At 41.6% G+C, this 25,460-nt stretch overlaps 1 protein-coding gene across 4 annotated transcripts in view; it reads right to left on the bottom strand.

Annotated features, from left to right (window-relative positions):
• Positions 1–25,132, bottom strand: part of znf385d (zinc finger protein 385D) — a 95,044-nt gene extending 69,912 nt beyond the window's left edge. The window contains exon 1 of one of the 4 annotated variants that reach the window (XR_003293927.1): positions 24,636–25,096. Coding sequence is in view for 3 of the 4 variants with exons in the window: in XM_026283209.1 (XP_026138994.1) it covers positions 24,636–24,729 (94 nt within the window). In the remaining variant the exon portion in view is untranslated. Of the gene's footprint in view, positions 1–24,635 lie in introns of all 4 variants that reach the window. The other 3 variants (XM_026283209.1, XM_026283211.1, XM_026283208.1) reach the window with 3 other exon arrangements.
• Positions 25,133–25,460: the final 328 nt, after the last annotated feature.

Below are 25,460 nucleotides of genomic sequence, written 5' to 3'. Positions count from 1 at the left end.
AAATAAGACTAGGATCGAAGGTTGGATGGATGATCAAATAAGACTAGGATGGATGGATGGATGAATGGATGGATGATCAAATAAGACTAGGATGGATGGATGGATGAATGGATGGATGATCAAATAAGACTAGGATGGATGGATGGATGAATGGATGGATGATCAAATAAGACTAGGATGGATGGATGGATGAATGGATGGATGATCAAATAAGACTAGGATCCAAGGTTGGATGGATGATCAAATAAGACTAGGATGGATGGATGGATGGATGGATGGATGGATGGATGGATGATCAAATAAGACTAGGATGGATGGATGGATGAATGGATGGATGATCAAATAAGACTAGGATGGATGGATGGATGGATGGATGGATGGATGATCAAATAAGACTAGGATGGATGGATGGATGGATGGATGATCAAATAAGACTAGGATCGAAGGTTGGATGGATGATCAAATAAGACTAGGATGGATGGATGGATGGATGGATGGATGGATGATCAAATAAGACTAGGATGGATGGATGGATGGATGGATGATCAAATAAGACTAGGATGGATGGATGGATGAATGGATGGATGATCAAATAAGACTAGGATGGATGGATGGATGGATGGATGATCAAATAAGACTAGGATGGATGGATGGATGGATGGATGATCAAATAAGACTAGGATCGAAGGTTGGATGGATGATCAAATAAGACTAGGATGGATGGATGGATGGATGGATGGATGGATGGATGATCAAATAAGACTAGGATGGATGGATGGATGAATGGATGGATGATCAAATAAGACTAGGATGGATGGATGGATGGATGGATGATCAAATAAGACTAGGATGGATGGATGGATGGATGGATGGATGATCAAATAAGACTAGGATGGATGGATGGATGGATGGATGATCAAATAAGACTAGGATGGATGGATGGATGGATGGATGGATGATCAAATAAGACTAGGATGGATGGATGGATGATCAAATAAGACTAGGATGGATGGATGGATGGATGGATGGATGGATGATCAAATAAGACTAGGATGGATGGATGGATGGAACAAGACAGACAGGCAGACAGACAGAGAGACAGACAGACAGACAGACAGATAGATAGATAGATAGATAGATAGATAGATAGATAGATAGACAGACAGACAGACAGGATTATTGTTCTTGTGATATTTATTAATGCACCCAGATTAGTGCCTGAAAACCCTCCTAACAGTAAACAGTAAACTCACTGTAACACTCTTCCTATTTGTACAGTGTATGAAAATGCTTGTGTTGATCCTTGTAGTCCAAAGATTCCCATAAAGCTCTTTTATTAAAAGCACATTTTGAGTGAGGTAACTGTACTGTGATATGGATCGCATTTCTGTCTGCATCACTTCCCCACTTCACTCGTACAGCTCTAAGAACTGAGATTAAACACGCTCCGGCGATCGCCGTCCTCCTCGTGCTGTTACTCTCTCATGCCGTTCTTTTTTAATAAGATTTTGCTGCGTGTAAATAGGTAGAGCTGTGAGAAAACAAGGTAGTTATTTATTGGGGCTCAGAGATGCGTTTCATATCATGGGGCTCAAAGAAGCGTTTGCGCTTTCAACACAAGTCGCACGGAAGATCTTATCAGACTGCTAAATACCAAAAGTGTCTCAGTGTTTCACAACTGCAGATAAATCACCTACATTTAACCAGCAGTGCTGAATCCAGTCAAACCACACAAAGAAATCATCAAGAGAACAACACAAAAAGTGCTTTTTTCAGACTGGGATCCTAAACAATCTTATACCATAAACCCAAAGTATTCAAATTTGGCCTGTAACTCATCCTGCAATCATTTACTATGCACATGATTGACAACTTAAGTGTGCACTTGTTTAAGAGAGATGATACTCGATACTTACATACTGTAGTTACACAAATACTTTTTTAAAAAGGAATACAGTATTTCACCCAAAAATAAAAATTTGCCCACAGGCCATTCAAGATGTAGATCATTTTCTTTTCCTTTTTCAGAACAGATTTGGAGAAATGTTGCATTCTATCACTTGCTCACCAATGGATCCTATGCAGTGAATGGGTGCCATCAGAATGAGAGTCCAGACAGCTGATAAAAATATCACAATAAGTAATCCACATCACTCCAGTCCATTAGTTCATGTCTTCTAAAACCCAAAAGCTGAATGTTTATAAGAAACTAATGCATCATTAGTTTAATCCATCATAAATTAATATAATACTTCTAGCTAAAATATGAGCCCATAATCAATAATATTCCTTCCTCTAGTGAAAAGTTGTCTAATCTAAATCAGGAGAGAAATCTGCACAGAACAAGTACAGTTTACACGTTAAAACATTCTAAAATGGTTAAAAAAAAATAATGTGGCTGGATTTTGATGCTACTCATATTTATGGATTTTGGCTGAAAGCAATGGTTTCAAGTTAAGAAAAACCATCTTGATTGATTTGTTTTATACAAACGTGCATCGTTTCACTTCACAAGATGTTAATTGATGGACTGGAGTAGTGTGGATTACTTTCATTATGACGGCACCCATTCACTGCAGAGGATCCAGTGGTGAGCTATGATAAATGCAATGCAAAATTACTACAATCTGCTATGAATGAAAAACAAGCTCATCTACATGTTGGATTTTAGCAAATTTTCATTTCTGAGTGAACTATTCCTTTGAGGACTTGTTGGACAGATTTTGAAACACACTGAAATTCATGTCACGTTTGCAACTAGCTGCTCTGCACACTTGAAGAGCATCGGCCACATGGTGCAAGTCTTGTAGTGTGCAGTTCAATTCACATTAAAGGAAGAACTCGAGCCCTATCTGGGGATTAGAATATTATATGTTCTATATGGTTAAACATCTTTACAACCATCTGGAACATCCTAGAAACCAGATATACGTTCAATACTTTAGCAACAGCAAGGCAAAAAAATTAAATAAAAAAAACGTTTATTTGTTTTCATTTGAATTATAAGTGCCCCGTCGCCCATTACGCAAGAACACACCATTTCCTTTCATGGAGAAGTCTCGGGACGGGAGGAAAAAGACGAATGTAGCCAAATCCTACAGAACCGTTTCCCAGCTGAACAGCTGATAATTAAATTCTTATGTGGGCCTGACATCATCTCCACTCCAGCATGTTCAACTCACGGACTACTCCAGATGTCAAACAGGAAGAAGCAAGCGCCTGCGGCAACAGCGCGGCCTAACGTACAGATATTACAGAAGAAGTGCTGTGAATTATCAGTGGAAGATCTGCGGTTCAAGTCTGGACTTTTACACAACCACTTAGTTTTGGCACATGTCCTGTAAATAATGTAAGGAAAAAAGCAAGAGGGCGTTCACACAGAACAGCGAGAAAAACTGCAAAGGAACGGGTACAGGAAAGCTTTCAGGGGTCAGCAGGGTCAGTTTCAGCTGGTAGATGTCATAACTCAGAACTTGTTACATCATTTTAAAGCCATTCATCTAAATTCTGTAGCGAGAGTCAACAGAAAGAAAGAGGAACGGAGTGAAGGATTTGTGCATAAATAGAATTCAACCAAGTGCTCAGAGAAATAATGAATCTTTAGACAGTTCTCGAAAGCATCAGCATAATATACAGCACACACAAACACTGGATAGATAGTGCATCTTGTATTGTATTTAGTATCTCTTTTTTATTTTTTATCAATGCTTTCTGGTAGTGAAAGAACATAAATCAATCTCTCTCTCTCTCTCTCTCTCTCAAAAAAAAATACATACAGAATTCTCAAGTTATCACCATGAATGTAAATCACTGTTTCTCAAACTTTATATACTATACTTTATAGATTTTTTTCTACATTTACATTTTACCAAAAAGAGCTCAAAAACAAGTCTTATCTTTATGCGCTCTCGAATGACTCATGAACTGAAAAAAATAAAAATATTCTAAGATTATTACAATGAATATACATTAACCATTCAGTCAAGAAAAATTAAAATCTAAAAACAGGTCTCATACTGTTTAGTCATCAGTTTTAATCACTGTAATAACTTAATGATCAAATCAAAAGATGCTAAACTTATTTTTTTCTAAGTACCTTTGAAATTTGCCAAAAATATTATCTTATAATAACACGCAAAAAAAGTTTTTGTTATTTTTATGAATTCTCTGATGACTCACCAGAGCAAATAAATCATTCTCAACTTGAATGAATATAAATGAAAAAATTTTTTACAATGTAAAATGTAATGTAAAACAAAAAGATATCCTTTATTCTTTTAATCACTGCATATTGACTTGTTGATTGATTTTCAACTCAACACCATAAATACAAATCTACTTTTCTATAGTATCTTGGAAGGATTATTTCCAAATGCCTTTGAATTTGGCCAAAAAGCGGTACCTTATGATCACTCAAAAGCAAGTTTTATCTGAGGGAATTCTCTAAAGAATCACTGGACTGAATAAAACAATTTTCAACTCATCAAAATATACATTAATATTTATCTCGAAAAAACATGCACAATAAAACAACTCATGCTCTGTAATTGTCCGAGTTAATCTATAAAACAATTCTTAACTTAATAGAATGAATAGAAACCAACACTTTGCTTACTTTATACACTACAGTATCTTGGATGGATTTGTTTTCTAATTTGTCTTTGAATTTGACCAAACTAATGTGTCTTATTACCATGCTGCCTACCTAGTGGATCAGCTTTAGTGTGCCTTATAATGCAATCCAGAAATAGGCAGTTTACTCTGCTTTTGAACAGAGCAATAAAGCCTGTATTGTTCTACAAATTGACAGCAAATATTCAACAAAATAAATGGCTGTAAAATTTACCAAAACAAACAATGAGTGCTGCTGACAGAGATCAATATCCAGCATCTCACAGTTTAAATCATCAGCGTGGAGAGTAACGCAGAACCAATTGAAAACTAATGTAATAAATTCAATTATCTCAATCGGTTCAGGCTCTTGTTTCTCTTTTTTCATGTTTATAACCCACAGCTGTCTCGCTTGCTTCAGTTTAGCCAATTTGGTCGTTAATTTGGGGTTTGGCACCGGGTGAGATTTTGTAAACATGAATCAGCAGAGCCACACGGTGACGGATCGGAAAGTACAGATGAAGCCGATCTCGCCGATGGAGGCCATCGATTTCTGCCAGAGCTTCTTAAGCCTTCAGCGCGCCGGGTCAATGTGGATTTGATATACGCGAGTTTAAAACCAGCCCGAAAACATACAACCCGCGTACCACGGGCAGCCGAGTCAGCAGAGACGAAATTAAAATGACAAAGGTGGCTTTGGGATGCAGATATCGACTGGAGAGTCGGGACAATGTTTGGCGAGTTTGTCTCGCTGATAATGTCTGTGCCAGAGGAAATAACACGGCCGTGCGAAACTCCTACAGGGACCAAAACATTGTCCGTAATCACATTTCCTGTGAGCAGGAGAGAGAGAGAGAGGGATACACACGGCCAGGGGTGAGCATGAACCACACACAGCTTTAGACGCCATGCTGAAGAGACACCGCTTTTATAAAGAGCAAGAGTGATTCCTGTATGCTTCTGAATGGTCATAAAGCACCAGCCTCTTCTCACTGCTATTTATGGGCAAGTTGATTTCAGACACACTGTGTAGTAGAAGGTGATCATCGACAGACTTGGATGAGCAGCGTGAGCCTGATATTGAGCTTTCTAATGGATTCATGTACCCACTCATCATTTCACTCTATTAACAACATCATCACAGTCTGAACTGTGTTTATGCCTAGAGCTGGACAAAACGACTCCAATATATCTTGAAGCCTGTTGATGATATTTAATATGCATCACACTATTTATTAGGACTGTTTTTAAGGACATGTGCAGTTAATCACACAATCAATATTTGATTTATTGCGTCATATTTTTTTAACTAAGCACCATCACATCAGTAAGTGTTATTAACCATGGCACCTCTTCGAGCAACGCATGAATCAGTGATTTTGAATGAACTACCATACTTTTCGGACTCTAAGTCGCACCTGAGTATAAGTCGCATCAGTCCAAAAATACGTCATGACGAGGAAAAAAAACATCTATAAGTCGCATTTATTTAGAACCAAGAGAAAACATTACCATCTACAGCCGCGAGAGGGCGCTCTATGATTTCAGTGTAGACTACAGGAGAACTGAGCAGCATAGAGCGCCCTCTGGCGGCTGGAGACGGTAATGTTTTTTATTGGTTCATTTCTCTTGGTTCATGTCAAATTAATTTTGATAAGTAAGTCGCACCTGACTGTAAGTCGCAGGACCAGCCAAACTATGAAAAAAAGTGCGACTTATAGTCCGGAAAATACGGTAGTTAAATAAGTGATTCAGTGAGTCACTGAACGAAACGAAAAGTCACTGAAACAGCGATTCACTTATTTAAACAAATCACTTGTCAGCAGCTACTGGTGTAATAAGATAATCTGAAAAGAATTTAACAAAGAAAATCTAAATTAATGATATATTCATATGTAAGGTAAATGCCTAATAATTAGGCATGAAACTTCAAAGCCAATCAAAGCCATGTTTATGAACCAAAATAAAAATACACCGCAATAAACAGCAAAAATTACTTGGAAGTGTTTAGAATCAATGTATTCATTTATTTATTTTTTGCAGAGATGCATTGTATTGATCTAATGTGACAATAAAGATATTAATGCAATACACACGATTTTCGATTTTAAATAAACACAGTTCTTTTCAACTTTCTATTCATCAAAGAATATAATGAAAAGTCCATGATTCACTTTTTCACAAAAGTATTAAGCAGCACTACTGCGTTCAACAGTGATAATAGTAAGAAATGTTTATTGAGCAGCAAATTAAAAAGGATTTCTGAAGGACCCTGAAGACTGGAATAATGATGCTGTGAATTCAGCATTGAACACAGAGATTTATTGCATTTTACAATATATTCTGATAGAAAACTGCTATATTAAAATTTTAATAAAAGGCCTATTTCACAATATTATTTTATTCCCTAACCAACTGTTTTTGCTATTTAAAGTTAAACCAGAGATGCTACTGTCTTAATAACACTTAACAAGGTAACGCCGACAAGGGAAGGAATTGCAAAACTAGGCTGACACAAACTTGAAACATAACAGCCAGATAAATAGCACAATGTTCACAATGTGGCGTAATTTCATAATCTGTCTCACGCAACATTTTGCTCCACTATCAAACATCATCACACTCAAACTGCTTTTACGAAACTAGGCTTTATGATGTTTTTCAGGGACCATCTCCAAATTCTTGATGCCGTTCCAGCGTCAAAGATCTTCCAGAGGATATCCTCAAGTCCATAAATTCAGCTGAAATCTCGGACACTCAAAAGATCAAGGTTATTTACAGTTTTCTAACAGCCGTTATACAGCCGTTAAGAATGTGCACATCATCAACCTTTGACACTGAAAACCCAATAAATCGGCAGAAAGCCACCGAACCCAAGACTGATGCTCTTATCCTTCCCCAGCTACTGAAAGATGACTTTCATAAAGATCAAACTCTTCAGTCAAAGTTTTCCTGTGTGTCCTGTGAAACTAAAGTGTATCTGGAAAAATACTGGAACTGAAAGAGTTTCACACCATTCGGTTCCAATAACCAGTGTTTAACATCCTTTCACTGAATTAAAATACACCAGAACATTTTTAATTAACTTCAATTAAATCTTAAATGAAGCGAAGGTAATAAAATACAAAACAAATATTACATAAAAACAATTACTTACAAAAAGTTTGTCTTGACGACTAATTGAAGTGCTAAAATTAAATACATGACAGCTGGATTATTAAATATAAACATTCAAGAAAACAAAAGCACATTGCAAAGTGCTTATTACAAAATATTAATAAATCCTACAATAATAAAACTAAATAAGTGAGACCAAAATACAGAAAAAAAAACAAGAGAAAAAGGTCTCCTACTGTTGAATTATCTGTTGGAATCACTATTCGGCTTGAAACAATTGAATCAAAATATAAAAACACATCTAAATATCAAGATGCAAGTCAAACCTATATTTAAGTCAACTGAAGTCCAATTCTAAGGCTTCTTTATTTATTAAACCAACGTCTTGGCCATCAGCCTTTCCCTATCTGTCGGTCACTACGAGTTATGTCGACCGACAAATGGGGTCTCACTTGGGAGGCCAATCATCTCTGATTTTAAGAGAAAACGCCAATGAAATTGGCAAGTGGATTAACACACCTGAGCCACTCCCCGTGCCAGCGGGTATAAATAGGGCGACAGGTGCATCCACTCATTAGATTTTTGCTTCGGAGCCGAGTAGTCGATGAAGAAGATCACTACAAAGCCATTCATCTTTGTTTTTGGTAGAGCTGTTCCTGGTCGGTGTGACGGCGCGTTACAGTGGTGTCCCTGCGAGCGGCGATTCCCCTGGGCGCTTCGGCTAAAAGAGACAGTTCTCTAAAAGAGCAAATCACGGACGATTCGCGTCTTTTTCAAGATGCCGTTTCGTCCGTGTCCTTCTGGATGCGGTCGTTTCCTGTCTTCGGTTGACGGTCACGAGCGTTGTCTGCAGTGTCTGGGCGTCCAACACGCTGAGGCTGCGCTCGTGGATGATTCATGCGTCTACTGTGGGCGTATGAACATGGCAGCGCTGCGATCGCGTCTCTCACTCCTCAAGGGGAGTGCAGCAGACCCCTCTGTCGCCACCCGTCCCGGTCTCTCTGGCTCGAGCAGAGGGCCGCCGGCTGGCGCTCTGGGAGATCTGAGGATCACAGTGAGAGCTTCTCCGCCGGGCCACGCCCCACGGACCTCTCACTCCTCACGCAGCGACTGTCCCGTGCAGCTGCCGATTGATTCTGCTGGGCCGTCTCACAGCGGTCCCAGCGTGTCTTTCGGTGCGCCGCCCGAGGACCAGATGTCGATTGCTGCATCGGGGGATGGGTTATCGACCTCTGAGGATGAAGGTTCGGCGGGGCTGCCCCCCTCGGGTGTTGTCGCTACTGCCGAATCGGACTTGGAGTTGTCGGCCATGCTTGCCCGGGCAGCCGTGAGTATCGGACTGGAGGTGACTACACCGCCCAGTCCCGAGCCCTCACGGCTGGATGATTGGTTTCTCGGCGCGGGACGCGGCTCACAACCTCGTTCTGCTCCGGTGCCTTTCTTCCCGGAGGTGCATGAAGAGGTGACGAAGTCGTGGACGGCCCCTTTCACGGCCAGAAGCCGCTCTTCTCCCTCTTCCATCCTCACCACCCTCGATGGCGGGGCAGCCAGGGGGTACGTAGAGGTTCCCCAGGTGGAGAGGGCGGTTGCGGTGCACTTGTGCCCACAAAACGCCGCCACTTGGAGGAATCGTCCGCGCCTCCCGTCCAAGGCCTGTAAGCTGACGGCCGCACTCGCTGCCAAGGCTTACAGTGCTGCGGGCCAAGCTGCCTCTGCCCTGCATGCCATGGCTATCCTGCAGGTACACCAAGCCAAGGCACTCAAAACCATGCACGAGGGTGGTACCGACCCGGGGTTGATGCAGGAGCTGCGCACGGCGACCGACTTCGCCTTACGGGCAACGAAGGTCACGGCGCGGTCCCTCGGGAAGGCGATGTCCACGCTGGTGGTCCAGGAGCGGCATCTCTGGCTGAACCTGGCTGAGATGAGGGACATGGACAAAGCGCGCTTTCTCGACGCCCCCATCTCCCAGGCAGGCCTGTTCGGCGACACTGTCGAGGACTTTGCCCAGCAGTTCTCGGCGGTACAGAAGCAGACTGAGGCCATCCAGCACATCCTGCCCCGACGTGTCTCTCCGGCTGTTACCGTTCCGTCGCGGGTAGCGCCTCAGCCTGCTCGTCGCCGTGGGCGCCCCCCTGCGTCCTCTACGCCAGCTCCGCCCCGTGCTGAGAGTTCTTCGAGGCCGGCGCGTCGAGCCCCGCGCAGGAGAGCGGCGCCCCCCGTGTCACTCCCGGCTGCGAAGTCCTCCAGGAAGTCGACCAAGCGGCCCTGACACGGGCAACTCGGAGATGCGGAGAACTGCTCTTCAGGAGATGGCGAAGACAGCGCCACTCCTTCCCCCGGAGGAGGGCCGGGCGGAGAATCTTCAGTTTCTGTTTTGTTCTGTTCCGCCACTGGCCGGACGGCCAGTGGTACCCACATTTTCAATAAAAGAGCAAATTCTCCTTCCTCCGAGTTGCAAGGCTCGTGGCTTGACAATGAGCGACGCACAGCTTCCTCACTCTCACCCACGACGCCCCCTTTCGCCAGCGGCCAAGAGGTCGCGGTTCGGAGACGCAACGCCTCTCCACGCGTCTCTGGCCAGTTCCTCCGGGAACACGAGGAGTGTGGTTGCGATGACCCAGGACGCTGTGCCTTCTGGGCCTTGCGGCACGACTCCCCATCGCTGCACCACTGCGGGTATGTCGACTGTCCCTTTGGTGCCACTTGTACGGTATCTGGGAGCGTGGCTTGCGCTGCCCAACCCGTCACGCTGGCTCATCCGGACGGTTCGACTCGGCTATGCGATTCAATTCGCCCGGCGACCCCCCAAGTTCAATGGCGTGCTCGAGACTTCGGTGGCAGTCCAGGACGCCCCTGTCTTGCGCGAGGAGATTGCTGTCCTCCTGGCGAAGGATGCAATCGAGCCGGTCCCTCCAGCCGAGATGAGGACGGGGTTTTACAGCCCTTACTTCATCGTGCCCAAGAAGAGCGGTGGCCTTCGACCTATCCTGGATCTGCGAGTCTTGAATCGGGCCCTACACAAGCTCCCGTTCAGGATGTTGACGCAGAAACGCATTATCAAATGCGTCCAGCCCCAGGACTGGTTTGCAGCGATCGACCTGAAAGACGCGTACTTTCATGTCTCTATCCTCCCTCGTCACAGACCGTTCCTGCGCTTTGCTTTCGAGGGTCAGGCATGGCAGTACAAGGTCCTCCCCTTCGGGCTCTCCCTGTCCCCCCGTGTCTTCACGAAGGTCGCGGAGGGCGCCCTTGCCCCACTTTGGGAAGTGGGCATCAGGATCCTCAACTATCTCGACGACTGGCTCATTATGGCCCGGTCCCGAGAAGAGTTGTGCGATCACAGGGACTTCGTGCTTTGGCACCTCAGTCAGTTGGGGCTTCAGGTCAACCGAGAGAAGAGCAAGCTCTCCCCTGTGCAGAGAATCTCTTATCTCGGTATGGAGTTAGACTCGGTGAGTATGACGGCACGTCTCACCAGCGAACGTGCCCACTCAGTGCTGAACTGCCTGAGTTCCTTCAGAGGCAGGACAGTGGTACCACTGAAACACTTTCAGAGGCTCCTGGGGCATATGGCATCCGCAGCCGCAGAATGGCGACTCCATCCCCAGACGGTCCAGCTGATTTGGAGTCGATTCGGGGAAGCCCAGGTAGACCTGTTTGCTTCCCACGAGTCCTCCCACTGCCAGCTGTACTATTCCCTGTCCCAGGCCCCCCTGGGCACAGATGCACTGGCACACAGCTGGCCTCGGGCTTTACGCAAGTATGCGTTTCCCCCAGTGAGCCTGCTCGCACAGACACTGTGCAAGGTCAGGGAGGACGAGGAACAGGTCCTGTTGGTTGCGCCTTACTGGCCCACCCGGACCTGGTTTTCGGAACTCATGCTCCTCGTGACAGCCCCTCCCTGGCGCATCCCCCTGAGGAGAGACCTTCTCTCTCAGGGGCTTGGCACCATTTGGCACCCGCGTCCAGATCTCTGGAACCTCCACGTGTGGCTTCTAGACGGGACGCGGCAGACCTAAGTGATCTGCCCCCAGCAGTGGTAGACACTATCACTCAGGCTAGAGCCCCTTCTACGAGGCAGGCCTATGCTCTGAAGTGGAGTCTGTTCACGAATTGGTGTTCTTCTCACCGAGAAGACCCCCGGAGATGCCCGGTCAGAGTCGTGCTTTCTTTCCTGCAAGGTAGGCTGGAGCGTGGGCTGTCACCCTCCACCCTGAAGGTGTATGTGGCTGCCATTGCAGCACATCACGATGCAGTGGACGGCCGGTCCCTGGGGAGGCATGACCTGATCGTTAGGTTCCTGAGGGGTGCCAGAAGGTTACATCCTCCTAGGACACCCCTGATTCCCTCCTGGGACCTCTCTATTGTCCTGGCGGGACTTCAGAGGGGTCCCTTTGAGCCGCTGGATTCGGTTGAGCTGAAGTTCCTGTCTCTCAAGACAGCGCTCCTGATCGCGCTCACTTCCATCAAGAGGGTCGGGGACCTCCAAGCATTTTCGGTAAGTGAAGAGTGCCTTGTGTTCGGGCCGGCCTACTCTCACGTTGTCCTGAGACCCCGGCCTGGATACGTGCCCAAGGTTCCCACCACTCCCTTCCGAGACCAGGTGGTGAACCTGCAAGCGCTGCCCCTGGAGGAGGCAGATCCAGCCTTGTCGTTGCTGTGTCCCGTAAGAGCGCTCCGCATATACGTGGACCGCACCCAGAGCTTCAGAAGCTCTGAGCAGCTCCTGGTCTGCTTTGGAGGTCAGCAGAAGGGGAAGGCTGTCTCTAAGCAGAGGTTGGCCCACTGGATAGTGGACGCCATCGCCTTGGCTTACCATTCCCAAGGCGAGCCGTGCCCCCTGGGGGTGAGGGCCCACTCCACACGGAGTGTGGCCTCCTCCTATGCGTTGGCGCACGGCGCCTCTCTGGCAGACGTTTGTCGAGCTGCGGGCTGGGCGACACCTAACACCTTTGCGAGGTTTTACAACCTCCGTGTGGAGCCAGTTTCCTCCCGTGTGTTGGGTAACAGGTAATTGGCGGGAAGGGCTGGCTGGGTGTCTCGCTTGCTGCGCCATTCCCCCTAACACGGGGATGTGAGCGCCTTCTTCTCCCAGTAGAGTTCCCCGGTTGGCGTACCCTGGTCGAGCATCCTCCAGCACCCTCGGCGTCAGACTTGGCGGAGCAGTCTGTCGCCAGGCCCAGTACTGGCGTTAGCATGCCCGGAGCCGGTCAGCCCCCGTACTGGGCTAGGTGTCCATATGGCTGGGTTCCCTGCGGGTAATCCCATATGTGTATTCTTCCACGGTAAGGTTTCCCTCTTGGCAAACCCGTGTCTTCCCTTGACAGATCGCTCTGTCGGTCTCTTCTGGCAGCCGTCCCATCCCTACTCCAAGGTAGGACCTGCCTCAGAGACCCCTTCCATATGTAGTACTGCCCCCTGGGTCAGTCCATATCAGTATATCCACATGTCACCTCCCTACGGGTAGGATGTGGTCTCCGTAGCGACCCTTCCTAAAGGCTCGCTTCCCCATTGTCTTGCCAGCTGAAAGAACAAATAGGGAAGATTTGAAGCAATCTTTCACTGAAGGTTGAAATCCCTTCCATTTACTTTATGTGGGCGGAACAGCAGCATGGCCTTCTCCAGCAGCGATGTACTCACCCTTTGGCCCCTTCGGTACCAAGGTCAGTGAATTTGCGCTGGGGCTTTGGGAAGGTTACGACCTTAAGCGTAGCTTTTGTGGCACGCCAAGGCTTGTCAACAATTGCAGCGCCTCAGGGTTGTGACAAGGTTCAGGTTATGGCGTTTTCCATAGGACCCCATTTGTCGGTCGACATAACTCGTAGTGACCGACAGATAGGGAACGTCTCGGTTACGTACGTAACCCTCGTTCCCTGATGGAGGGAACGGAGACGTTATGTCCCCATGCCACAACCTTGAACCATTCGCTGTTGCCGGGACACGTTCTCGGCTCCTCAGCGTAAAACCTAATGAGTGGATGCACCTGTCGCCCTATTTATACCCGCTGGCACGGGGAGTGGCTCAGGTGTGTTAATCCACTTGCCAATTTCATTGGCGTTTTCTCTTAAAATCAGAGATGATTGGCCTCCCAAGTGAGACCCCATTTGTCGGTCGACATAACGTCTCCGTTCCCTCCATCAGGGAACGAGGGTTACGTACGTAACCGAGACGTTCTCAAGACAATGAACGAATCAGTGAATGATTCCTGACTTGTTCCCTGAAGTCATTGCTCTTATCACGTCCAAATCAAAATCAACTGATTACATTTCATACAGAACAGCAAAAACGACGACTAATCCAACAATCTCCAACTGACCCTTCACCGGGAGTTTGATTGACAGGCCATCTGACCAATCATAATGCAGAATCTGCCATTTCTGTCCAACAAAGAAATAAGACAGGAGAGTAGATTAACTTCGATGGACTTGAACTAAAAAAAATACTGGGTATATTGACGTCTTTCAGCGATTTAAGCAAAATACCTTTTGACCGACTGATGTTCATTTAAGTTTATTTTGTGCTATAACTCGTAAAGAGGAAGAGATGATCAGTTCAAGTGCTGCTTTGTCACAACTTGACGAAAAATGACACATTTGAAAGCTGAGACTGAGAAGAGAAGATGGGACGGAAGGACGAGAGTTGCACGGGACGCTGCTTAGATGACAGATGAGAAACGGTCATCGTGTCGGGTGGGACGTGGAGGGAAGCATGTCCTTGAGGAATACCAGCGAGATGTTTATTAGGCAGACACAGATGAGCGCTTGTAATTACCAGTCAGAGAGCTGAATAGAAAAGGCCTTGAGTGATGACACTGGGAGGAGGACGACACACGCGGTTTCAATCTGACTGATGCAACAAACACAACGCATGCCTTCAATTACAGGACACAGTCACATGCTACAAGAGGAATAAATCCTGTTTGCACGGTGAGAATAAAATGAGAGAGGACGGCGAGAGGGAGAGAGAAGTGTTTGCATGATTTAAAGCACCGAAAACGAAAGTTTAGACAACAAGCAGGTATTTATTTGCACAAAGCATCTCGCGACTTCCTTAGACGAATAATTATAAAAGGAATCAGACCGAAAATAAATATTTCGCCATCATTTACTTTCATGTTGTGCCTATTCCATGACTATCTTTTGTATGTGGATGAACATGCAGATTTTTCCACATGATAACAATTCATAGCAACCACGTTAAGATCAAAAAACATAATTGAACCAAAAAACGAAACCGTCTATATGACTCTATAAAGTGTTGAAATCAAGGCAGATTTTTCCCAAGATCTCCTTCTACAGAAGACATTTTGAAACAACACTGTATGTACCAATAATATGCAATGAGTACTCACTTACACAAACATCTCTAAACTTCCCCAGAAGAGTGACAAAAAAGGGTTTTCAGCCAAAAATAAGGGTGAGTGATGACAAAATGTTCACGTTTTGCCAAATCCATGTTGTTCTTTATTCTGTGGATATAAAAGAACAAACTGCATGCAGCTCTTTTCAACAATTTATAATGACCCAGTCATGCTGGAAAAACACACAAAAACATCATAAATGCAGAAGAAAAAAACAAAACATGAATGACGTTTTGAGTGACATGAGGTGAATAAAGAAGCCATGAAGTGTTTCCATGATTTAAAGCACAAAATCAATATTTCCTTTAGTAAAATAATATTAAACAATAGACTGCACGTGTATGTATTTACACAAACGATTTCTGAACTTCCTCAGAAAACTGAAAATAAAGAAACCCAGCCAAGCATTATTAGTTTGTCATCATTATTGTTCCTTGTGTTGCGCCAAAGTCATGATGTAATTTAATGTTAATATAAAAGGAGAAACTGCATGCACCTCTTTTCAATGTGACAACAATTCATAAAGACCACGTCAAACTCAAACAACACCAAAAAGGGCAGACTCTTGTGGTGTAAAGTAGCAAAAACTTACACAGAAGGAATTTTAGAGTGATATAAGTTGGAGAAAGAAGCAATGAAGTGCTTTGCATGATTTAAAGCACAAAAAATAAGATTTCTCTCAGTAGAGTACAATTAAATTTCAGACTAAGTAACACATGCAATTATTTACAGAAAGCATAAAAATAAGGGTGAATGATGACAAAATGTTTATGTTGAGCCAAATCCATGTTCTTTATTATATGGATACAAAATAATAAACTGCATGCAGCTCAAAATAAAGTAACTCAAAAACATAAATGAGCCAAAAAAAACAGGCCCGATTTCTTTTTACCTAAGATCTCCTTTCTCAGAAGGAAGGACATGAGATAAAGAAAGAATTCATGAAATGTTTGCATGATTTAAAATGCAAAAACTAAATTTCCCCCAGTAGACTAATAATAAACTTAAGACTGCAACATGTGTATTTATTTAAAGAAAGCATCTCGGCTTCCTCAGAAAACTCAAGATAAATGAATGCTGCCAAAAATGAATATTTTGTCATGCCTGTTATTGCGCCAGGAGAAATTGCATGCATCTTTTCCACATGACAACAATTTATAGTGATTAAAAAAACCACACTCACAAAAATACCATACACAAACCAAAAAAGCATGATTCCTTTGCTTAAAAATAATAAAAAACAGGTCAGTTCTTTTTTTTCTCTTTTTTATTTTTGAGGTGGATAAAAAAGAGCTGAAGTGCACAAAGCATCTCTAAACTCCCCCAGAGACTCAAGATAATGGAATATGTGCAAAAATGAACATTTCGACTCACCGTCATGTGATTTCAAGCCCATTTCTTTTTTTATTTGGGACACAAATGGAGAATCTTCATGCAGCTCTTTTCTATTTGAGTTCATAATGACTGTCATTGTCTAAAAACACCATAAATACACCTCAAATGCAGTCCATTCCAATAGTGTGCTTCTTGAAAGTATGGAAAAAAGAGGTCAGAGATCTTCAACAGAATGTTTGGAATGACTAAATTTTGGTTGTGCCGTTTCTTTAAATTATATGGCATGCAAAGAGGAAACTGCAAAGAGAATTAGATGTACCGTGTCAAAATAAACTAGCACTGGACTGAAACATTTTAAATTGAGTTTCTGCAGTGTCATGCTATGAACAGAGCGCGGAGAAGTGAAATCCAGGAAACGCTGGAGACTAAAGTGTCTGGGAATTGCTGCTCGAGCGCTGCCCTCTTAACAAAGCATGACCCATCAAGTCTATTGGAAAGACAATGAATCTGTGCCAAATGGAAGCCCTCAGACATCTGTATCCTTGTATTATTTAAAAACTCCTCTTCTTGTGTCACATTAGTGTGAAAAGAAGCAGAGAAGAGTGTGAATTATTCATATGAGAGTCCTTTGAGAATAAACGTATTCTAGACAAACAAGAAAAACAGCAATAGTTGAAAGAGATAAACAGATGGATATTTACTGGCCATGTGCTTCACACAAACTCGAGTGGAGGAAAAGTGAAGTAAATCCTGCAGTAAAAACAGCGTATAGTGGTCTGCTTCTCTTAGTAGGCAATCAGGCTGGTTTCCACTAGTCAAGCTGGTCTTGTTTAGTATTTCCAAAGGGGTTGTAAGCATTCGCCAGCTGGTCAGGATGTTCACCCTTCTAAACCAGGATGATCTCATTTCCATAGCTTTCAACAGACACCGAAATAAACAATATCAACAGCATGCAAAATGTTAATCCATTTACATACATATAGCTGTTGCATGCATTAATTCTGGTCACAACTGCAGGTAACCGAGTTCAAAACCCAGACAGAATCCCTTTGTCCAAGACAGACATTTTTAATAGTAAAATGTATTTATAAACGGACTCCAGATGGGACTAATAAACGTCATTTGCACGGCTGAATATTGTTATCATCAGGGCTCAACATGCATGAAAAATCAGTGGAACACTGATGATGTTATGGGAAACATTAACATGTGTTTCACTCATTTACTGATTCTGTGTGTGTGTGTGTGTGTGTGTGTACATGCATTCATGAGTCAACACAATGAAATACTTATAATCTACAATGAGGCGAAAGCATTAATAAATGTGAAGCATTTATCATAAAAGCAATCAAACCAACCATGAACTCAAAATGCTATGCATCTCAAAGGATTTGTAAACATTTGTAAGTTTCTAAAGGTGTAAATTACTTAAACATTTACATTTTTAGCTGCTGTAAAACATTAATACTGCATGTTTCATCATCTACACAAATGTATGAACATAAATTGGTATGATGTTTGAATGCTTTGGAAAGAAGTTTCTTCTGCTTAACAAGGCTTCATTTATTTGATCAAAAGTAAAGTCAAACACAGTCATACTGTGAAATATTATTACAATTTAAAACACTGTTTTCTATGCAAATATATTGAAAAATGTAATTTATTCCTGTGATGCGAATCCTTACAATAAATTACACATACCTGAGACTAATATGTGAAACTTCTTATCTTTTTCGGACATAAAGAACTTAAAAAACAAAAAACAAATCTCAAGATCAATTTCAAGTTGCATCGCTTGTAATTCTGCATGCGACAGATCTAAACAGCTTTATGCATAATTTCAAATTGCTACATTTGTTCTATAACAGACGCCATGTGCTGATTACATAATATCTGGTGTTTTATTTTAATATGAGAACATCAATAGCCTGCCATTCCCAGCATCATTATAAACACCAAATGTTGCAGAATGCTGACTGAATCATCACTCAAAATCAACACAAAAACTAGTTACAACCTTGTAAAGATTTTACAGTGATGCTTAGTTGTTTTCTGGCACCATATTGCAACAGCTACAAAACTCTAGTGTGGTCTGTTTTTTTGGAGAGCGAAGTCAAATCAAGAGAACTTACACTGGAAACAACAAAAACGGGACCGCCGACTTGCCAGCTGGGGCCGGAAATTGAAAAAGCAGGGCAATGCAATACATAACTCTGTCCCCGAAATTACATTTCTTCCTCAGATAGAGAGCAGTACACTGACTCTACACACAACATGGCCCAAAAACATTGTGTACTGAGGCGGAGCGATGGTTAGCTTACTGAATACACTTCCAACGTTTGTTCACTAAAGGCAATTATGCAATAAAAGTTTTTAAAAAGTGCCAGAATAGCAAGGGTTAGAGTAATTCCAGTTTTAAACATGCAATGAAACCTGCTGGAGGTCATGAGATTGGAAAGGAACTGCAACGTTTATTTTGGCAACAACTACTGTCATTGCATTATCGTATATTTGCAATATATTTCCCTAAAACTGTGGCACAAGCAATGTCTTAAATTCCAAATAAAATAAGCAAGTGGCAAAGAAAGAAAATTCATGCAAAGGTTTGAAACGAGAATCAGATGGGCTCCATCAGAACAGATGTCTTTTGTTCATATGGACTTGGTTAAGATGTTGGCTAAATTTAGTTATTCTTCTCCAATAGTCTAATACATATAGCGGGGCCCAATGTCATCGCTTTGACAAAGGCTCAGAGAAAAAAAAAAATGCAATAACTCTCTTTATGACCTCTAAAATTCAGAGGTGAATGCAATTTCCTCAAGACCCTTTGTTTAAATTTGCTAAAGTGTTCTTCTCCTCATATCCAGAACTTTTAGTCACACAACGGGGAACAAATCAGGCAGCGGCTAATATCGCAAACCCCTTAACAAGGCCCATATCCAACAAACAAGCAAGCCCAATAATCAATTCCATATTCCTGATCCCATCCAAAATGTCATTTGTCAAACTAAACGCTCTTCTAACAAAGGTTTGTCACTGGCTGTCACATTTCTGGCACGTCTTCACAGAGGTTTTGCTTTTTTTTTTTCCCCAAAGCCTGGGTCCTTCAGCACTCCAAGCACAATGAATTCTCTCATAAAAACCCACCCAGGCTTTCAGTGTGTGAACCATCAGGAGTGAAGGAGCTGGGATGCCTTCCCAAAGCTGAGGGGAGCGTGCATGTTTGAAATCAGGAAAGACTCGGTTTTCTTGTTTTTTAGGCCTCTCGAAGCATTCAGCTTCTGTTGAAGTGAACAACGGTCAACAGAGGGAGGAAATTAGCAAATAAATATGCAGATTTGCCTCGATGAAAAATACGCCGGGTTGTTGATTGCGAACGCCGGGAAGATGAGACGATAATTACCGCACCAGATCCTTCAATATGCGAGATCTGGATGCAGATCCGTGCTACGCTTCGACAGACTGTTAGGCTTTTTAAGCAAGTAAACTCCACCTGTTTTGTATTTCCACGTTTTTTCTCCTTTCGCCAAGCACATCGGCGAGAAACACACTTCTATCTCCTGAGGGTTCGATGGAATTCCAGCAGTCCTTGGCTCTCGGATATTCGTCATCCCTCATCTACCCTTTGATCCCAGTGCAAATCTTTGCCTTCCAAGCCTCCGTCTCTGCACTCCCTCCCATCATCCTTTTGTAATTAAGGCCAGGCTCTCACTGTAGACTCGCCCTGAGACCTTGAATTTCCTCGGTTCCGTAACCCCCAAAAAAACAATCAGGCAAGAGCAGCTTCTGCGTGGGCAAACGGAGAGGAATGAGGCAGATCTTCTTGATTTAGTTTCCTCATGGTGAATGCACACCCTATTATTGGAGAATCACTGTTTTGAGTTACGCTGCTAAAACGATGCCATGCAATGATGTCGGAACATTTTCTGGTTATGGATCAGATGTGGTGGCGGCTTATTTTAAATGCGCAATGATGTTTGTGCCATTTGGATCACAAATGAAATGAAAAACTAGTTTAAAACGAAAACTAGACTTCCAGTCATTATTTATTTAGATTTTCAAATATTCAAATTTTGATTCTAACTCCTTACATTTAAATTAAACTTTACAATTTTGCATCCAATTTCAAATCAGATTCAGAAATTGATAAATATAACAAAAAGGGCATATAAGCATTTGGCATAACACAACAAATTAAAATTAATTCGCGTGTGACGTAATTAACGGCAGGAAAAATAAACTGAATTTATTGTTCACAGACTAAAAATATAAATATTTTTTAGCAATTATAGTTGCTATGTTGAGGCTCTGTCATATTTGCTTTGCTACTGTTTTTTTCATTGTATGCATAAATATTAAACAAGAATGAAACCTCAAGCTATCACAAATAATAAATGTTGATTAATAATGAATTGACCGCATTTGCATTCATTCTTGCAATCAAAACATCTCTAAATCCTTGGGCAGTGTTGATCTGGTTTTATGTTTGTAAGCTTAGAAATTTTAAATTCCACATTTTTTTATTTGAATCAGATTCAGAAACAGGCTGTAACACCTGAACATGCAGTAAGCACATAAATATTGGCTCAATTTTTTTGCAATTATAGTTGCTGCATATGTTGAGATTTTGTGACATACTTATTATACCAGGTTTTCATATTATGCAGAAATATTGCGGAAATAAGTTCAAACCTCAAGCTATCACAAATAATGGATGTTGATTAATAATGGATTGGTTGCATATGAATTAAATCATGTGACTGCATGATCACCAAATCCTGGAAGGGTCAATAATAGAATACAGCTATTTCTTTTCTAAGCTCTTTTCACTTTGTCGGTTTTCTGCGACTAAGACGCAGTCAGGGGTGATTTTCGACTGCTAAAATCAACACATGCCTGCACCGTGCTCTTTTGTGACTCCGAGTGCAATGCATGCATTATGCAAACGGTCACCATGACTACAGATGACAGGCATCAAGGAAAAGTAGATTTCTTTCTCAGAAATTTTTCTAAGAGCATTTGTTTAAAAAAATAAAATAAATAAAATGCATGCAAACACAAGAGAAAAAACATATGCCATAAAACCATCAAGGCGAGTAAATACATGCAAGCATGACCAGAACACAAATGCATGGCTATTTCAGTATTTATAAGGATCATTGCAGGGATAATTTTCTCTGAAACACCAGCAGGGCGACCTTTAAAGTGAGTAGCACTGCTGTGAGCACTATATCATAGCCGAGTCTGTCCTGAGTGTTAAAGATCCAGTAAAACAAAGTGCCGTGACCCAGGTTCCCCTCTATTGTGTGTTATCTCTCAGCCTTGTCATCTCATTCTATTCTCATTCCACTCCGCTGCACCTGACCTTCCCAGAACAATCGTAACAGTGAGCTAAAGGCTTCCCGTCCCGTACGTGCCACTGATGGACGCTCACCCCCTCAAACTGAGCTCGTTTAAAAGCCTCACGGCGAGAGGCAGGGAAATCCAAAACCGTCCAGTTAAATAAAAGACCTGACGGCGTGACAAGCCAATACGGTGAACGCCTTCTGGTTTTATCTAACGGTGAGGCCATTAAACCAGTGTAGGTCATGTTCCAATAATCTATGTCCTAATATATTGGCTAAAATATTAAGCTCACATTTTTTAAAGATGGAAATCATTGTAGTAACTTTTAAACTTAGTACTTCAGAATAGGAATGACCCCTCTGGATGAGTAAAAACAGCACATCTCATATCCTACGTGTTGAATATGACAATCAAATGCATAATGTAAACCATATAATATTTATATGATTATATGAGTCTACTCCAGGCATCGGGAATAAAGAGGAGCAATTATACAGCCCTCCTGAAGGGATCCCATTAATCTCATACAGGACTTCAGAGCAGCGCTGGAAAGAAAACTCATTTGTCTAAAGATCTCCCAAAGATTTTCTGTTATAACGATAACGCCACCCCAAGCTAAGACTGATGAGATGATCGCATGAGAAGTTTCCCCACAATTTCCTCTATTTATTTATTTATTTATTTATTATTTTCTCATTTTCACATTCCATTTTGATTGTAATTCCTTGCATTTAAATTCCACTTGAATTTTTGTGTTCCGTAATCAAATTCCAATCAGATTCAGAAATTAACTGTGCATAATAAATGAAAATGCTGCCAGCATTTCCAACAAAACAACAAAGTCAGATGTATTTGCATATGAAGTGATCAACTCAACTTAAGTTCACAAAGTAAAAAAAAATTCATTTTTAAGCAATTATTGTTGCTATCTTGAGATTTTCTGTCATTCTTGTTATACTAGTTGTTTTACATCATGCAGGAATATTGCAGAAATAAGATGAAAACTGATTCTATAAATTTTTCCTGTTATAAAATGGTTATAAAAATTGGACTTGTTTGCCAAAAAATAATTTTTTACATTTTTATTAGAGTAAATTTTTTTATTAAATTCTTAATGTTTCATGCTTTCATTTGATTACCACTGTTTTTAATTAAAAAAATTATAAATCATAAATCCAGAAGTATTTAAATAGACAACACAGATTTCTGGAAATAAAATAAAATATATTATTATTTATTTATTTTTTGCTATTATGGTTGCTATAAGACTTTGTGTCATACTTGTTATATAGTTTTCAGATTATGCAGAAATAAGCTGAGCCCCAAGCTATTTTGGACCAATGACCGATTGTGGGCGGGGCTAGAATTTGAACGACTTATAAACTTCTCCCAGATGATTAGAGCAAAGTCACCATATATCAAATCACACCTGGTTAGACCGCATGTAAAACAGGAGCAGTGTCTGAAAACACAGCACGAGTCCACTGGGAGAGCTCAAAGCCCACAATCATCTTAACTAACCACTGCAGCAGAGTCTGACAGCGCTCTGGTCTGTACAGAGCTGACACGAGCAGAATTCATCAGTCACTTTCATGAGCCACGTGTTAAACCAGCGGACATTAATATATACATTAAGAACAAGCTGGAGGAGCCGTAGAACAAACACAGACTCCAGATGTTTATCATCTCCATATTCATGACAACTTTCACATGCAGCATTCCTCATTTTTCCATTTAGAAAAAATGAGCCCATGCTCCTCTGCATCAGAACTGGCTTTAATTTATTATTCAGGTATGGTGCATTTCCTTAAAAAGTTTGCAGAACGAGTGTTAGGGAGGCTTTTGTGAACTTTTGAGCCTGCCAAGCTATAGTTTAAAGCAGTTTGGCTATATATAAAAAAATTAAAAAAAAAATAGTTGTAAAACCACAGTAAAAACAATTACTAAAAAGCAGCACTGAAAGGAAATTTTAGTATTATTTATATAAAATTTTTGCTTAATTTTTTTTTATTACATTTTACATTTTTATAAAATACTCATACAAGTTTTTGCAATTTTGATATGCACTTTCATTATTTTTTTTTAAGGTTATAGTATGTTTATTTAGCTTTAACTTATTTCTGCCAAAATGTAAAATGCAAATTTTATTTATTATTAACATTTTATTTCAGCTTTATTTCAATTAACCAAAACATTTCAACCGTTTTATTTTAGTTAACAACGATAAAGCAGAAAAAAATATTTTTTATTTTGTATATGCATATATAGATTACTTAAAATGTTTACTTTACATGCAATAAAAAAAAAATATTTTTTAAATCTTATTAATGCACTTCTCGTTTTGCACAAGTGATTCAAATAAATAACCCCCTGCTAAGTGTCTTTAAACAGACATGCACATATATTCCTCTATTTGCGTCAACCTTGCCAATTAACAACTTTATTACTGAATGTCTGAGCTACTGTCAAGCTGCTAAAAAAGGTAAAGTTATTTTTTAGTTAAGTTACTGTGCAGAACCTACTATTCCCTGCTGCTCGTACCACATCATATATTTTGCAGCTCATAATGCGGTATCTGCCTCCTTTGCACAATTTTTCCCCATGCAGCACTTCGCTGGTGTCTGCAGATGAATGGAGGAACCTTTTGACTTGACACAAGCTGTATTTAAAACACGCACTAAGAGAACAGAACGCACACCGCGGGTAAAGACAAGTGCTCGACTATTCATCACACTAACCTGTCAATGCAGCAAGGACGCGTATGAAAAGTACCAGCCTATAAACAATGTGTGTGTGTATGTGTGTATTATTAAAGCCAAGAACATACTGAGTGAATATGCATGGAAGAGGGTGTGGTGTGTACCGTGAGGGTGTTTAGCGCCGAAGGGATCAATCACAGACTCTGGAAGTGTGTTCAAACATATGGGAGCCATCTGGGACTGAAGGCCAACCATCATCAGCGCTGACACCCAGCAGCATGGAAGTGTCACGGTGAGCCCACCACAGCACTGGCCACAAGGTCACACTAAAGGAGACTAGCTGAGGGAAAAAAGAGGGATGTGGAAGAACTAGTGATATGAAGAAAGAGTTTTGACTAGCGTAAGTATTGTCTGTATATTCTGGCAAAGAACCAGTCAGGAAGAGACTTCGACATGTAGGAAGATTGACATGTTCAGTGACCAATCAGAGATTGCTTTGTTTTTATGTGATGCATGAGATAACGAAAATTCCAAATCCATGATTTAACAATGACAGACTGGCAATGTGCTGAAAACCATCAACTCTGTGGAATTTAGAATAAAAGTTTAGAACTTTGAATGATTCAAAAACAGCAAATCAATTCTGATTATTTAACAGACACAACTTATATATGAATAAAGTGATGATGTCATGATCATGACCTGTTGATTTGCAGTTGCTGTGCTTAAATATTTGTTGTAAACCATGATACATTTTGATAGGATTCTTTGATAAATAGAAAGTTTAAAAGAACAGGTGATATTTGAAATAGAAACCTTTTGTAACACTATAAATCTATTTACCTTTAATCAATTTAATGCACTCTTGATTAATTAAAGTAGCAATTTCTACAAATGTAATTTACATTCATTTTAATTACATATATATATATTAAGGCAGGGTTTCCCAAACCGGGATTCTCAGATTAGTTAAATATAAAAACATATTT

The sequence above is a fragment of the Carassius auratus genome, chromosome 16 (assembly GCF_003368295.1).
Source record: "Carassius auratus strain Wakin chromosome 16, ASM336829v1, whole genome shotgun sequence".
Classification (NCBI taxonomy): domain Eukaryota; kingdom Metazoa; phylum Chordata; class Actinopteri; order Cypriniformes; family Cyprinidae; genus Carassius; species Carassius auratus.
The sequence above is the reverse complement of the archived record's forward strand: the minus strand, read 5'-3'. Positions and strand labels throughout refer to the sequence as shown.